This window comes from Sycon ciliatum, unplaced genomic scaffold (assembly GCF_964019385.1).
Source record: "Sycon ciliatum unplaced genomic scaffold, ocSycCili1.1 SCAFFOLD_1405, whole genome shotgun sequence".
In the NCBI taxonomy this organism is placed as follows: Eukaryota; Metazoa; Porifera; class Calcarea; order Leucosolenida; family Sycettidae; genus Sycon; species Sycon ciliatum.
The window spans coordinates 21,225-33,977 of NW_027044741.1; the positions used below are offsets into that span (position 1 = coordinate 21,225).

At 45.0% G+C, this 12,753-nt stretch overlaps 1 protein-coding gene across 1 annotated transcript; it reads left to right on the forward strand.

The window, feature by feature from the left end:
- Positions 1 to 5,976: 5,976 nt before the first annotated feature.
- LOC135830565 (iron-regulated protein FrpA-like) lies at positions 5,977 to 8,647 on the forward strand. The gene is made up of 3 exons (XM_065342805.1): positions 5,977 to 7,813; positions 7,995 to 8,188; positions 8,384 to 8,647. Exons 1-3 carry the CDS (start codon positions 5,977 to 5,979, stop codon positions 8,645 to 8,647), a joined length of 2,295 nt encoding a protein of 764 aa, XP_065198877.1.
- The last annotated feature ends 4,106 nt before the right edge of the window (positions 8,648 to 12,753 follow it).

Below are 12,753 nucleotides of genomic sequence, written 5' to 3' on the forward strand. Positions count from 1 at the left end.
TAGGTATCGCCCCCGATGCGGATGGTGTTTCCTATCGTGTGAAGTGGGCCCATCAACATATTTCAGATGCCTTGTCTAAGCAATATATGGTTGATGTCTCAAATAACTCTTGGGGAGCAATTGACCCATTCTGGGATAACTTCTCTAGTAATTCCCACCTTACTGACTACGCAAGTATTCGTTATGCGGTAGAAGCAGGACGGGACAATTTGGGTACAGTCTTTGTGTTTAGTGCAGGTAACGACCGCGCTGCTGGCGATAACGTCAACTATCACAACTACCAGAACGCCCGTGAAACGTTAACCGTTGGTGCGGTGGACTATACGGATACGGTGGAAAGCTTCTCTACTCCTGGGGCGGCGATTTTAACGTCGGCCTATGGTTCACAAGTACTGACTACAGACCGCCTAGGCTTTGATGGCTATAACAAGACAGGTGACTATACGCAGTTCTCAGGTACATCTGCTGCTGCGCCAGAGGTGTCGGCGATTATCGCTTTGATGTTAGAAGCCAATCCGGACTTAGGCTATCGTGATGTACAAGAAATTGTAGCTCATGCTAGCCGCCACCCTGGTAGTGAAGACTGGAAGGTCAATGCTTCTTCTGATCATAACTTGGGTGGTATGTTGTTTAATGATGACATGGGCTTTGGCATTATCGATGCACATGCCGCGGTGCGTTTGGCGGAAACGTGGCAAACACAACACACAGCCCATAACGAAGCTTATGTAGGCGTGCGTGAGTTAGGCACTAACTATGTCATTCCTGACGATATTAATGGGGCAAGCCTGACCTCAACTTTCACCATTAACACCAATATAGATGTTGAACACGTTGAATTGAGTGTAGATATTCGTCATGGACGTTTGGGTGATTTAGAAATCGACCTAATCTCCCCTAATGGCACTGTGTCTCGCATCTTTGATCGCCCTACGGTCACCGACGACCGCCCTTACGGTTTATTTGGCGAATACTCTAGTACGCCAAACCACTTGGTGTTTGATCTATCTAGTGTGCAGTTCTATGGTGAAGAATCCATTGGTGATTGGCAGGTAGTTATACGTGATGTACGCGCCGAGTATGAAGGCAAGCTCTATGGCATGAGCCTACGAGTTTACGGCGCTGATGATGGGGAAGATGATCAATATATCTTTACCAATGAATTTGGTGATATCAATGAGCCTATATCCTTACGTGATGATGGTGGTATAGATTGGCTTAACGCTGCCGCTGTAACATCAAACTCAACTATTGATCTTGCTGCCGGTACGCTCACTATTGATGGGCGTGATGCTACGATTGAAAGCTGGGTAGATATCGAAAACCTCGCCACTGGCGATGGTAATGACACCTTAACGGGCAACGATTTGGATAACCACTTTATTTCTGGTCGTGGTGACGACGTGATTGCGGCTTCTCGTGGTGATGACATCATTGCCGCTGGCAATGGCACAGATAAGGTGGTCTTTGATGGTAACAAGAACGATTATATTCTCGCCTTCAATGCCGCCAATCGCACGGTTACGGTATCCCGCAGCTACGATATCAACGGTACTCTAGTTACCGAAACAGATACCCTGACTGGGGTAGAAATTTTGGAATTTGCCGATCAAACCTATTCCCTGTCTACTGACTTAGGTAATGCCGCGCCAACTGTAGGGTTGGATATTTTGGCTAACCCTATGCTAGTAGCCGATGATGCTAACTTTGAATTAGCGATTCCTGGCACGGCCTTTAGTGATGATTCTGGTGATCTGACCTTAAGCGCCGTACTAAACGGAGATCAAAGCCTACCAGATTGGATGAGCTTTGATCCCGTTACAGGCACCTTAATGGGAGAGCCTCCAGCAGGTGAAAGCGGCCGTTATGAAGTTTTGATTCGTGCTGAAGACGAATTTGGCGAAACGGTCGAACAGATGGTCACTATTGAGGTGGGCGACAACCGTGCACCGGTGATAGATTCCGCCAAGACATTGGAAATTGAAGAAGATACAGCCCTGACATCTTTGAGTTTAAATAAGCCTGTTGATCCGGAAGGCGATAGTTTTACCATTACCGTAACGGGAGTGCCATCTTCTGGCGAAGTATTAAACGGCGCTACCAGTGCTGCTTTACAGGTGGGGGATGTACTTACAGCTGATGAATTGGCGGATTTAGTTTATAGCTCTAGCGCTGACTTTGCCGGCAATGCTGGTGGCTTTAGCTACACAGTGATTGACGCGCGCGGTGTGTCTAGCGATTCTACAGTTTCCTTCTTGCTCACGGCCGTGAACGATGCGCCTGAATTTGGTGCGAACGGTCATGAAAATGTGGTTTATACCAGTGGCACATTGGTGCAGACGTTATCGTTATTGACACCTACTGATGCTGAAGACGTGTTAACCAGCGTGGTAATTGAAGGCTTGCCAACAGATGGCTGGATACTCTTGGCAGACAATAGTGTCGCTAATATCGGTGATGTTATTGCCGTGGCTGATTTGGGTAGTATTAAGTTTTCCATTGACCATGCGGTGCAAGGGCCAGTTGGTGATTTAAGTTTGTCGGCCACTGATGCTGGTGGCAGCAAAACAATTTGGACAAGCTCTATCAGTGTGAATGGTGAAGCTGGGGTGAACATGGGTTCTAGCGGTGCTGACCAGATTTACGGTAGTTCCGTTGATGATAGTGTGTTTGGTCTAGGTGGTGATGATGTTATTGCTGCCAACGATGGTGCTGATGCGATCTATGCTGGTTCTGGTGATGATACGGTACTAGGTGGCCTTGGCAATGATGATATCGATGGCGGTGGTGGCAATGACTATATTGATGGTGGTATTGGCGCCGACTTAATGAAGGGTGGCCCTGGTGATGACCGTTATATCGTAGATAATCTAGCAGACTTGGTGGTGGAATCGCTGGATCGCGGCGGTTTCGATACGGTGGAAACCTATGTTGATTACACTGCACCGCAAAACGTGGAAGCTATTGAGGCATTGGGCGGTGGAGATCTTAACCTAACTGGTAATGTAGAGAACAACGTCTTAATAGGTAATTTGGGTGCCAACCAGCTCTTAGGTGGAGACGGCAGTGATGCCTTGGTAGGTGGTGCTGGCAACGATGTGCTAGATGGCGGCATAGGTCGTGATCACATGATTGGCGGTGAGGGAGATGACATCTATGTGGTAGATTCTCGTTCTGATATCGTTGTAGAAGGCGCTAGCGAAGGAGTGGACTTAGTTCGTTCTAGCGCAACTTATACGCTAAGTAGTCACGTTGAAAACCTAGAGTTAACGGGTAGCGATGATGTCAGTGGTGGTGGCAATAGCTTGAACAATAGCATTGTTGGTAATGCTGGTAACAATTTGCTAAACGGTGGTATTGGCCTGGATACACTAAATGGCGGCGATGGTGATGATATCTATGTGGTAGATAATATTGGCGATATCATTATTGATAGTGCTGGTATTGATACAGTGCGTTCAACGCTGGACTACACGTTAGCAGACGGTTTGGAAAATCTTGTGTTGCTGGGATTAAATCGCATTGATGGGGAAGGTAATGGCTTTGACAACAGCTTAACTGGCAACTCTGCAGATAACATATTGGATGGTATGGCTGGAACTGATATTTTGACTGGTGGCCGCGGTAGTGATCATTTTGTTGCTAGTGATAGTGGGCGCAGTGTTGATAGCATCACCGACTTCATCAGTGGTGAAGATATGATTCTTATTGATGCTCTGGTATATGACTTGTTTGATACCCAAACACTGACAGGCTACACAGCAGGCACAGTGACCAGTGTTGAATTTGGGCGTATTGACAGTGGCAGTTTGGATAATGCTGCCGCTCAATTTATCTTCGATGCAGATCGCTCTGTGCTTATGGTCGATGCCGATGGTGCAGGCAGTGGTGCTGCTGTTGATGTGTTCTCATTAGATGGCACTTCTGAAGATTTGTTGCCAGGCGACTTGTACGTGTTGCTGTAAATAGGGCTATCTAATGACTTTAGAACTACAAGCAGAATTGGATGTAATCGGTTTTCCGGAACTGTCGGTGTTTGGTAATGACGTTTTGCATGTTATTGCCACAACCCCGTTGCATCTTTCACCAAGTGGTACCAAGTTGTTGGTTGCTGTCACTGTTAATACAAGCAGTGCAGGCCAAAAGACTGAATATTTGCTGTGTGATACCTTATCGCGTAGCTATATTCGCAATTTCTCTACTGAGCTAGGTCAAGGAGACAGTAGTACAGTCAATATAACAGCTATTGATGCTAGTTGGACTTCTAGCGGGCTAATAGTGGCGGCCGCCTACGAAGACCTTTTAGCGGATAACTTCAATGTTGGTTACAGCAACAAAGTGGCTATTATACAAGCTGATGGCAGTATTCAAGTAGATGCAATTGAGGCAGCAACTGGTGAGGTTGCCAACGGCGCAATAACAGCTGTTGCTTTGGCCGATGGCAATACCCATGTGGTATTTGAAACCAGTGCCACCAATCTGTTAACTAGCGCTAGTGATACCAATGATGCTCGTGATGTATATGCTATTAATAGTAGTACTAATGATTTAACTCGCCTTAGCGTTCTTGCTGATGGTACTGAGTTGTCTGCTAGTGCGGCATTGCTAGATGCTTTTGTCACAAGCCAAGGACTAAATGTTGTGTTTGAGTCGGCTGGGTCTGAATTCTCAGTTGATGATAATAATGGGGTAAATGACGTATTCTTGGCTAGTTCTACAGGTAATGTCGAGTTGCTTAGTGGTGATGCCGAGGGTACCGCTCAAAGTGCAGTTCAAGATAATGTGCTGGTGTACGGTAGTGACGTTTTTTACGTAAGTAGCGCTATCAACATAACTACGGATGATAACGATTTAACAGAAGATGTTTTTTGTTACACCAACGGGGTGAATACGCGCGTATCAACAGCTCTTGATGCTCTTGATGTGACAGGTGATTTTTCAATTAGCCTAATTGAAGCAGTATCTGATAGTAGTTTAGTTGTTAGTGTCGATGGTGCAAGTTTGGATGGTACGGATATTAGTGGCCAGTTGTTACTGCTGGATCACCAAAACAATACTCTGTCGGTAATTTCTGCTAATAGCAATGGTGTTGTGGGCGACGATGCGTCGCTAAATTACTTGGTAGCATCCGATAATATCGATGCCTTTGTATACCAAACCTACGCCAGTAATTTGGCCGGTTATGTGGTACCAGCCATGGTGACCAATATTGTAGAGAACCTTACACCCAAGGTGAGCGTCACTGGCTCTATTCAAGACCGTTCTGGCAATCCTTTTGATGCTGCAGAAGTGCGTTTAACTAATAGTGCTGTAGCAGGGGACGTCTTAGGTTCTGCGGCTGCTGAGCAGGGAGGCTATGGTTTTTCCATAGCAGCGGGGCATGACATTGGTGTTGAAATCTATCAGGCCTATACCGCTGTTAGTGGTGCAGTAACAGTTTATGATGCTCTAGATACCTTAAAAATGGCTATTGGTTTAAATCCTTCATCTGGCACGACCTCAGCTGAACAGCTAATTGCAGCTGATATTGATAAAAGCGGTGATGTGTCTGTATACGATGCCTTGGATATTCTTAAGACCGCAATAGGCTTAACAGTTAATAATCCTCCTGAATGGGTGTTTGTTAATTCAGATCTAGATGTGTCTGGTTTAACGGCCAACAATGTTAATTATTCTTCTGGCACAAATCTGACTAATGTTGACGTTGATCAGTTTCTTGACTTTACTGCTATATTGCTTGGTGATGTGGACAATAGCGCCAATTTGTCTATTCTGTGATTCAAGTAATTATCATTTAGTATAGTATTTGCCCATAGTGTAAGTGTTTGGATCCCAATCGATATATTTTTTGATATGTGAAAATATATAATTAGGTCGTTTTCTCAAATTCCCATCTTCGGTTTTCGTTGTTATTGGCAATAAATTTATATAGTATAAAAATATATAGATTTATCCCCAAAATGGGGGGAGGCGACCATGACAAATTATATTGACCAAGCAACTGAACAAGACGACACGATTACTGGTACTGCTGACGGTGACTACATTAAAGGCTCCGCCGGTGATGACACTATTGATGGTGGTGGCAACGGTAATACTGGCTACTGGTGGAACGATATGGATACGGTCCATTATGATGATCCGCTATACGTCTTTAATCGTTCTACTGGTGAAAATGTTAAAGCCTTTAACATTGTTGATAATGGTGATGGTAGCGTCACTGTCGAACGTTTGGACTTGGCCAATGATGGCGCCGTTGTTTCCTCTGATACCCTAACCAATATTGAACGTATTACCTTTGGCCAAGATAAAGACTACATAGAGGTTTTTCTTGATGCACGCACTAATATGTGGATGTGGGAAGATGACAGTGGTCCACGCAGAGCAGACAAAATTGAAGGCGGAATCCTCGATGATGACCTGCAAGGTAGTGATTATGGTAGCCGTATAGATGGTGGTGATGGTAACGACGTCATTCGTGGCGATACTAGTACCGTAGCGCAAGCTAGCATTATTGTTGCTGGTGGTAATCACGATACCATCACTATGCCAACAGGAGGTGTTGCAACACAGCTTACTGTCAGCTTAGGGCAAGTTATGTCTGCTCCCTTGGCCAATGCCGACGGTGTAACGATTAAAACTGCTGATACGGTGGATAGCTCGGTAGTAAATGCTATGGTTACCGCTGGCTCATCTAACGGTGATGCCAGCTTAGCTCAGATTAATTTAGCGGCTTTAACAGATTTGGCGGGCTTTGTAGCCCAAGTTTCTACATTGCGAGAAGCTGGTTATGAAGTAACTTTGTGGATTGATCAACCAGTTGATGTTGGTGCTGGCGAGCTTGCCGGTGCTCTATGGTTGGATGTTTTTGACCCAAATGACTATCGTGCCGGTGACCGTTTGGTTGGCGAAGCAGGCAATGATTATCTTGACGGTGGCTTGGGTGGTAATTCTGACGAACACACTTGGCGTAATAACAACGAAGCGCGTTACAGCGGCCGTTATGAAGACTTTTCACTACTCAAAATCTCCGTCACTGACGGCTCCGAAACGACTTTTGTCAATGGTACAACTATCACTGATTGGTGGGCAGAAGCTCAACCCGATTCCACGGACACCCCTGCGACATTTGCTGATTTACTCACCTCTCTTGGGCTTGGTCGTGTGGCTGTGGAAAGTGGTGAGTTCATTATTGTTCATGACACTACAGGAGCTGAAGGAATTGATGTACTTAAAAACATACAGTTCTTAAGCTTTAGCGATGAAGGTGTGAATGTTGAGCTGGAACAAAAAGACATTGATTGGCGCGGGGACAGCCAACCAGCTGGTCAGTACATAGAAGGTACCTTGTTTACTGACGTGATTACCTCCGGAACTGGCTATGATGAGATAAATTCTGGTGCTGGCAATGACCACATTGATGCTGGTGCCGGTGGTGACCGTATATCTAAAATGGCCGGTAATGACTTTGTAGATGGTGGCGATTCAGGGACTGCGGGTGACAGATGGCAAGATGCTGATGTAGTACGCTTCTCTGGCAACCTGTCACGCTATGATTTAAAGGTTGTTGATGAAACAGAAGTAAACACTTATTTTACCACCAACTTTGCTGGTAAAGGCCTCACTTATGATGCTAATAATTCCTACTTTTTGATAACCGATTTAAGTCCAGTGCAAAACACTGGATCTACTTTGGTGACGAATGTCGACCGCCTAGGCTTCGATGATGAAGCTGTGTGGCTCAACACGTCCTATAATGTGTGGGGGCACAACGTTGCCGGCGAACTAGATGCTGAAGAAATCGGTATTGAAGGTACGCGATTTGATGATGTAATTGATGTTGCGGCTACGGTTGCAGATCACCAAGCGTCAGGAAATGCAAAAGAGGTGTATCGTACAAAATATCATGATGGCGAAGGTGACGACGTTTACCTAGGTGATGATACCGGTTCTAAACGTAAATGCTGGTGCTGGCAACGATATCATTGCTGCAGCTGGAAACCTCATATTAGAAAACCACCAGTGGTTTGGGCGTGATAATGTCAGCTATCAAGGCAAACAGTCCCGCTATGTTATTGAAGAGATAAATGCCGGTGATACGGTAGTAGATTCTGATGGCAGTGTACTGTTTGACCTTGCGGACCTTGCCAACGGCAACATCACTAAAGCCGACGGCACGGTTCAACAGGTGGGCGCTTATACCAGCGGTTTTGTAGTACGCGATTTGATGCCCGATCAGTTCGGCGGCAATGGTGTCGATTTGTTGTTGGGGCGTTGAAGAAGTTTATTTTGATGGTAGTAGCCTGAATCTTGGTCTTTCTAGCTATGAAATACTTGGAGCGATCCGAATAACGTAAATTATATTCGTGAAATTCATGTGCAGGGCACGGCATTCGACGATGTCATTGTCACAGAAACAGCTGACACAACAACTCACAATGTGCGCAATTGGATTGATGCCAAAGAAGGCAATGATTTTATCCTATCCGGTGGTGGCGGTGATGAAATACGCCCAGGCAAAGGTATCGACTTCATTGATGGTGGCGCTAGCGGTACCAGTGGAGATTCGTGGCAGCGTCAAGATCAAGTTAGGCTGGATGTAGACTCAGGTACTTTGAATATCGAGAGTTTGGTGAGGCTGATGTAAACGCCTTTATGACAGAACATTTTGCCGAGCAGAGTTATGTTTACAATGCCTCCCAAAGTTATTATCTGCTTAGCGATACCAATGTTATCGATGGCTGGGGGCAAAAGTTAATAACTAATATTGATCGGGTTGAGTTTAGTGATACCAGTATTGATTTGCAGGTTTTCACAAATGGCTTCTGGGGTAATCAAAATACTGGTGATGATGTCGGTAGCTTTAGGGTTCAAGGAACTGAGTTTGCCGATTCAATTCAAAGTAGTGTTGTAGCGCAGGATCTACTACCAGAATCTGCTCCAGATTTGTCGACTATGAGGGTCTTGGTTGATTTTGAACTTGGAGGTGGTGACGATATAGCCGTTGGTGGGGAATCTAGTGACAACTTCTTTGATGGTCAAGGCAATGACATCTACGTTGGCTATCGATCAGGCGATGATGAGTCAGGATGGGATAACGTTTCCTATCAAAACCAGTTAGAGCGCTATGATGTACAGAAGCTGGCTGCCGGCGAGAAGGTTTATAGTGTAGATGGCGATACTAGCTCTGAACTCATATATGACCTCTCACAACTGGCGACAGGTGTTATTACTACCGGTGATGGTCGTAGCGTAGATATCGGTGGAACTACAGATAGCATCTTTGTGGTACGAGATCTAGTGAGTGACGATCAAGGCGGTTCAGGTATTGATCTATTGGTCAATATTGATGAGATCAATGTGCCCAATGATTGGATGAACTTGGGCATAGATATTTGGGACCAAACAAAAGACGTTGACGGCGAGATTATACAACAGGCCGGTATTCGTTTGTCACCCTTTGATGATGTGTTGGATCTTAGCCTGGGTGCTCAAAATGAGTCTGGTGTTGATGTCGGTTCTGGTCGCGTGGAAGCTGGCGCTGGCGATGACTTCGTTATTGGATTTGTTGATAATACGCGTTTCACTGGTGGTGCTGGTGATGATGTGTTTTGGGACAAAACCCCCCATGCGCCCATTAATTGGTGGAATGAAAACCAGGCCCAGTATTCGGGTCCAATGGATCGCTATGCCGTGGAGCATGGCTTTGTGGAAGTCGTCGATGGTGCCCTAGTAGTGGATGCTGCCGGTGAAATTGTTTGGTTTGAAAGCTATGCGGCTAATCGACAAGCGGCAGTTAAAGTTACCGATTTCTTAAGTGATGAAATGGGTGGTGATGGTACTGACCTGTTAATTGGTATGCATTCCCTTAGTTTTGCTAATCAGTCCAATATGATGGTGGGCTTAGAATCGGCTAGATACGAATACTGGGATTATTGGCATGATATGGGTGGCGATGATAACCAGATTGTGGAAGGTGATTTGGTATATAGAGCCGAGGGTTCTATCACCGATGACATTATGCAGGCAGATGGTCCAAGATTTAATACCCAACCAGAAGGATGGGGGGCTATTACTGTTACCTTGTCAACTGAGGACCTGGCAGAAATAGCAGGTATGTATAACTTTCTGCTATTTGGCCCGGTTTCAGCAGGAGAAGTGCCCCAAGAGCTGTCTTTCATGGCGGACATGCCTATTGATACAAGCTACAGTTTTGATCTCTATGTAGAAGATGCAGGCCAGTACGCAGACATAGTGCATGTGGTTGGCACTAGCACTACCTTCGATAGTTTTATTACTGCTGTTGAGGCGGGTTCTTTAGACCTGTCAAGTTCGGAAGTTTCTGGTCAAATCTATGGCAAATTGATGGCGTCGACTTCCGATGTGGAATTGGACGGTGCCTTTACATTATTTGATTTTGAATCAGATATGAGCTTGATTCAGTTTATCGACCAAGGTTCATGCAGCTTGCATGGCGTTGAAGGTGATGATGTGCTGATCGGTACCGATGCCGATGATCAATTTAGCGGTGGCGCAGGCGATGATTTAATTATTGGTGGTGGTAACGTCGGTTATGGGGATGAAGCACGTTATGACAATAACCGTGATTATTATGAAATTAGTACCACTTGGGTGAAGCTTGTAAATAACCAGGTTATCGCTGAAGCGTCAACTCAAATTGATTCTAGCTACCAACAAGCTCACGTAGTAACTTCGTTGGATACTAGCTCATCTAACGAAGGTCGAGATATTCTAGTCGATATAGAATATGTGAAATTTAAAGATTGGGGTAGCGAAGTTGCCCTGGTTCCAGAAATGGATCTTTTTTATGACAGTATTTATCCAGGGGTGAATATCAATGACGATGCCCTAGATAGTATTCCTGGAATATCGATTGGCACGGCGAACATGGATGAAGAGATCAGTATTGCTGAGCTACTCTCTCCGCACAACGTCAATGACTATGCCTTCACGGTACCGACTAACGATGTCGTTAACTTTGATCTGACCTATTTGCCGTATCGTACGGTTGACGCATCATTTGGTGATGATGTTATTTATGGTTTAGCAAATAACGATGACTGGTCTATCTCGTCTAATGCCGATGATTTATTCCGCATTGAAGTACCACTAGAAGATTTAATGCTTACTCAAGGGACTGATGAAAGTGGAGCGGATTATGTTGAAATTACTCACGTTCCAAGTCAGGCAGGTGTCGCCGGTTACGGTACAAATCGCCTATACGATTTTGAACAAATTTCAGTTAAAGCTCCCGGAACTCAAGATAACATCAAGTTACCACTAGCAATCACGCCAAGTTTAGAGTGGTTTACATATGAAGGAATGGATTTGCTGTGGGTGGAAGATAGTTTGTTTGATGATGTTATTGATCAAACTTTGCTAGACAGCTATGGCGTTGCGCCAGTTGAGGCCACAGGTGTTGCCGTATCCTTGAGAGGTGGTGATGACTACCTGAGTGTGAACACAGGTGGCGTTGTAGTATTCAATGAATTTCCTGCCAAATGGGATATTGATAACGGTGATGATTATATCGAGACTGGTCTTGGTATCGATTATGTTCGTTACAACAATAAGAGCGCTGGCGACTATAGAATCTCTTATTTCCATGATGCCAACAACAACAAGTTGTTGGATGATGGTGAGGCTATCAGTTTGGCTGACTTCCAACAGCAAGTAACTATTTATGATGGTACCGAGTTATACGCAGTGGAAGGGAATGCAACGATTGATTTAACCACCTATTTGGCCACTGATAGTGTTAGTCAGTGGTATTCTCAGACTGATAATATTTCTCCTGATACAGGTGCTTGTTTGATTATAACGATGGTTATTATGTTCAGGTTGAGCACTTGATACCAGACGAATTATACGGTACCGGCATCGATGTGCTGCATGATGTTGAAGCCATTGGTTTTAAAGATGGCAGCCATTTTGGTGCTATTGATTTGCTTTCAGGCACCGGCTACATGATCAATTATGCAGATAGTTCCACATCTGATCCTATGGAGATAGGCAGTGATTTAAGCTTATTGAACAATAACACTCCAATTACCACCGCTACGGTAGATACAGATATTTTAGTAGATACCCACCCAGATAACGTCGAATTACGCTATGACCCAAATAATATGGATGATTGGTGTGTGCGTGTACGCTACTACGATAATGAGCGTACCCACGATGTGATTTTGGGCACTGATGGGGAAGCAACCTTTGCTGCCGACCATCCTTTATATGCCACCATTGGTGGTCTTATGCAAGATCTACTTCTTCAATATCCTGATTTGACTAGCTTGCAGACACAAGTCACTGCTTATGAAGCTGGCCAATCCATTGCTACTTACGTGAAAGATGACGTTCATTTAGGTGCCGGCAACGATATCATCGACCTTGGTGGTCAAGGCGGTCAAGATATTCGTGGTGGCGGCTATATGCAGGATGCCATCAACCTCGGTAAGTTGTTTATTAATTTTAATATTAGCTACGGTGAATTGGACGTCAATGGCGCTATTGTAAACGCCGAAGCAGATTTCACGGATTATGTTGGTACCCCTGGAGCGACCTATGTGCGGATTGAAGATAAGACGCCAATGGATCAAGGTGGTCTAGGCATAAAATATGGCTTTGGTGTCGAATGGTTAAGTGATGGCAGTGGTAATTGGTTAGCGGGTTCTATTAGTCCTTATATCACCGGTAATAAGGTCCGCGTTGAAGCCACCGATGCCAGTGAAG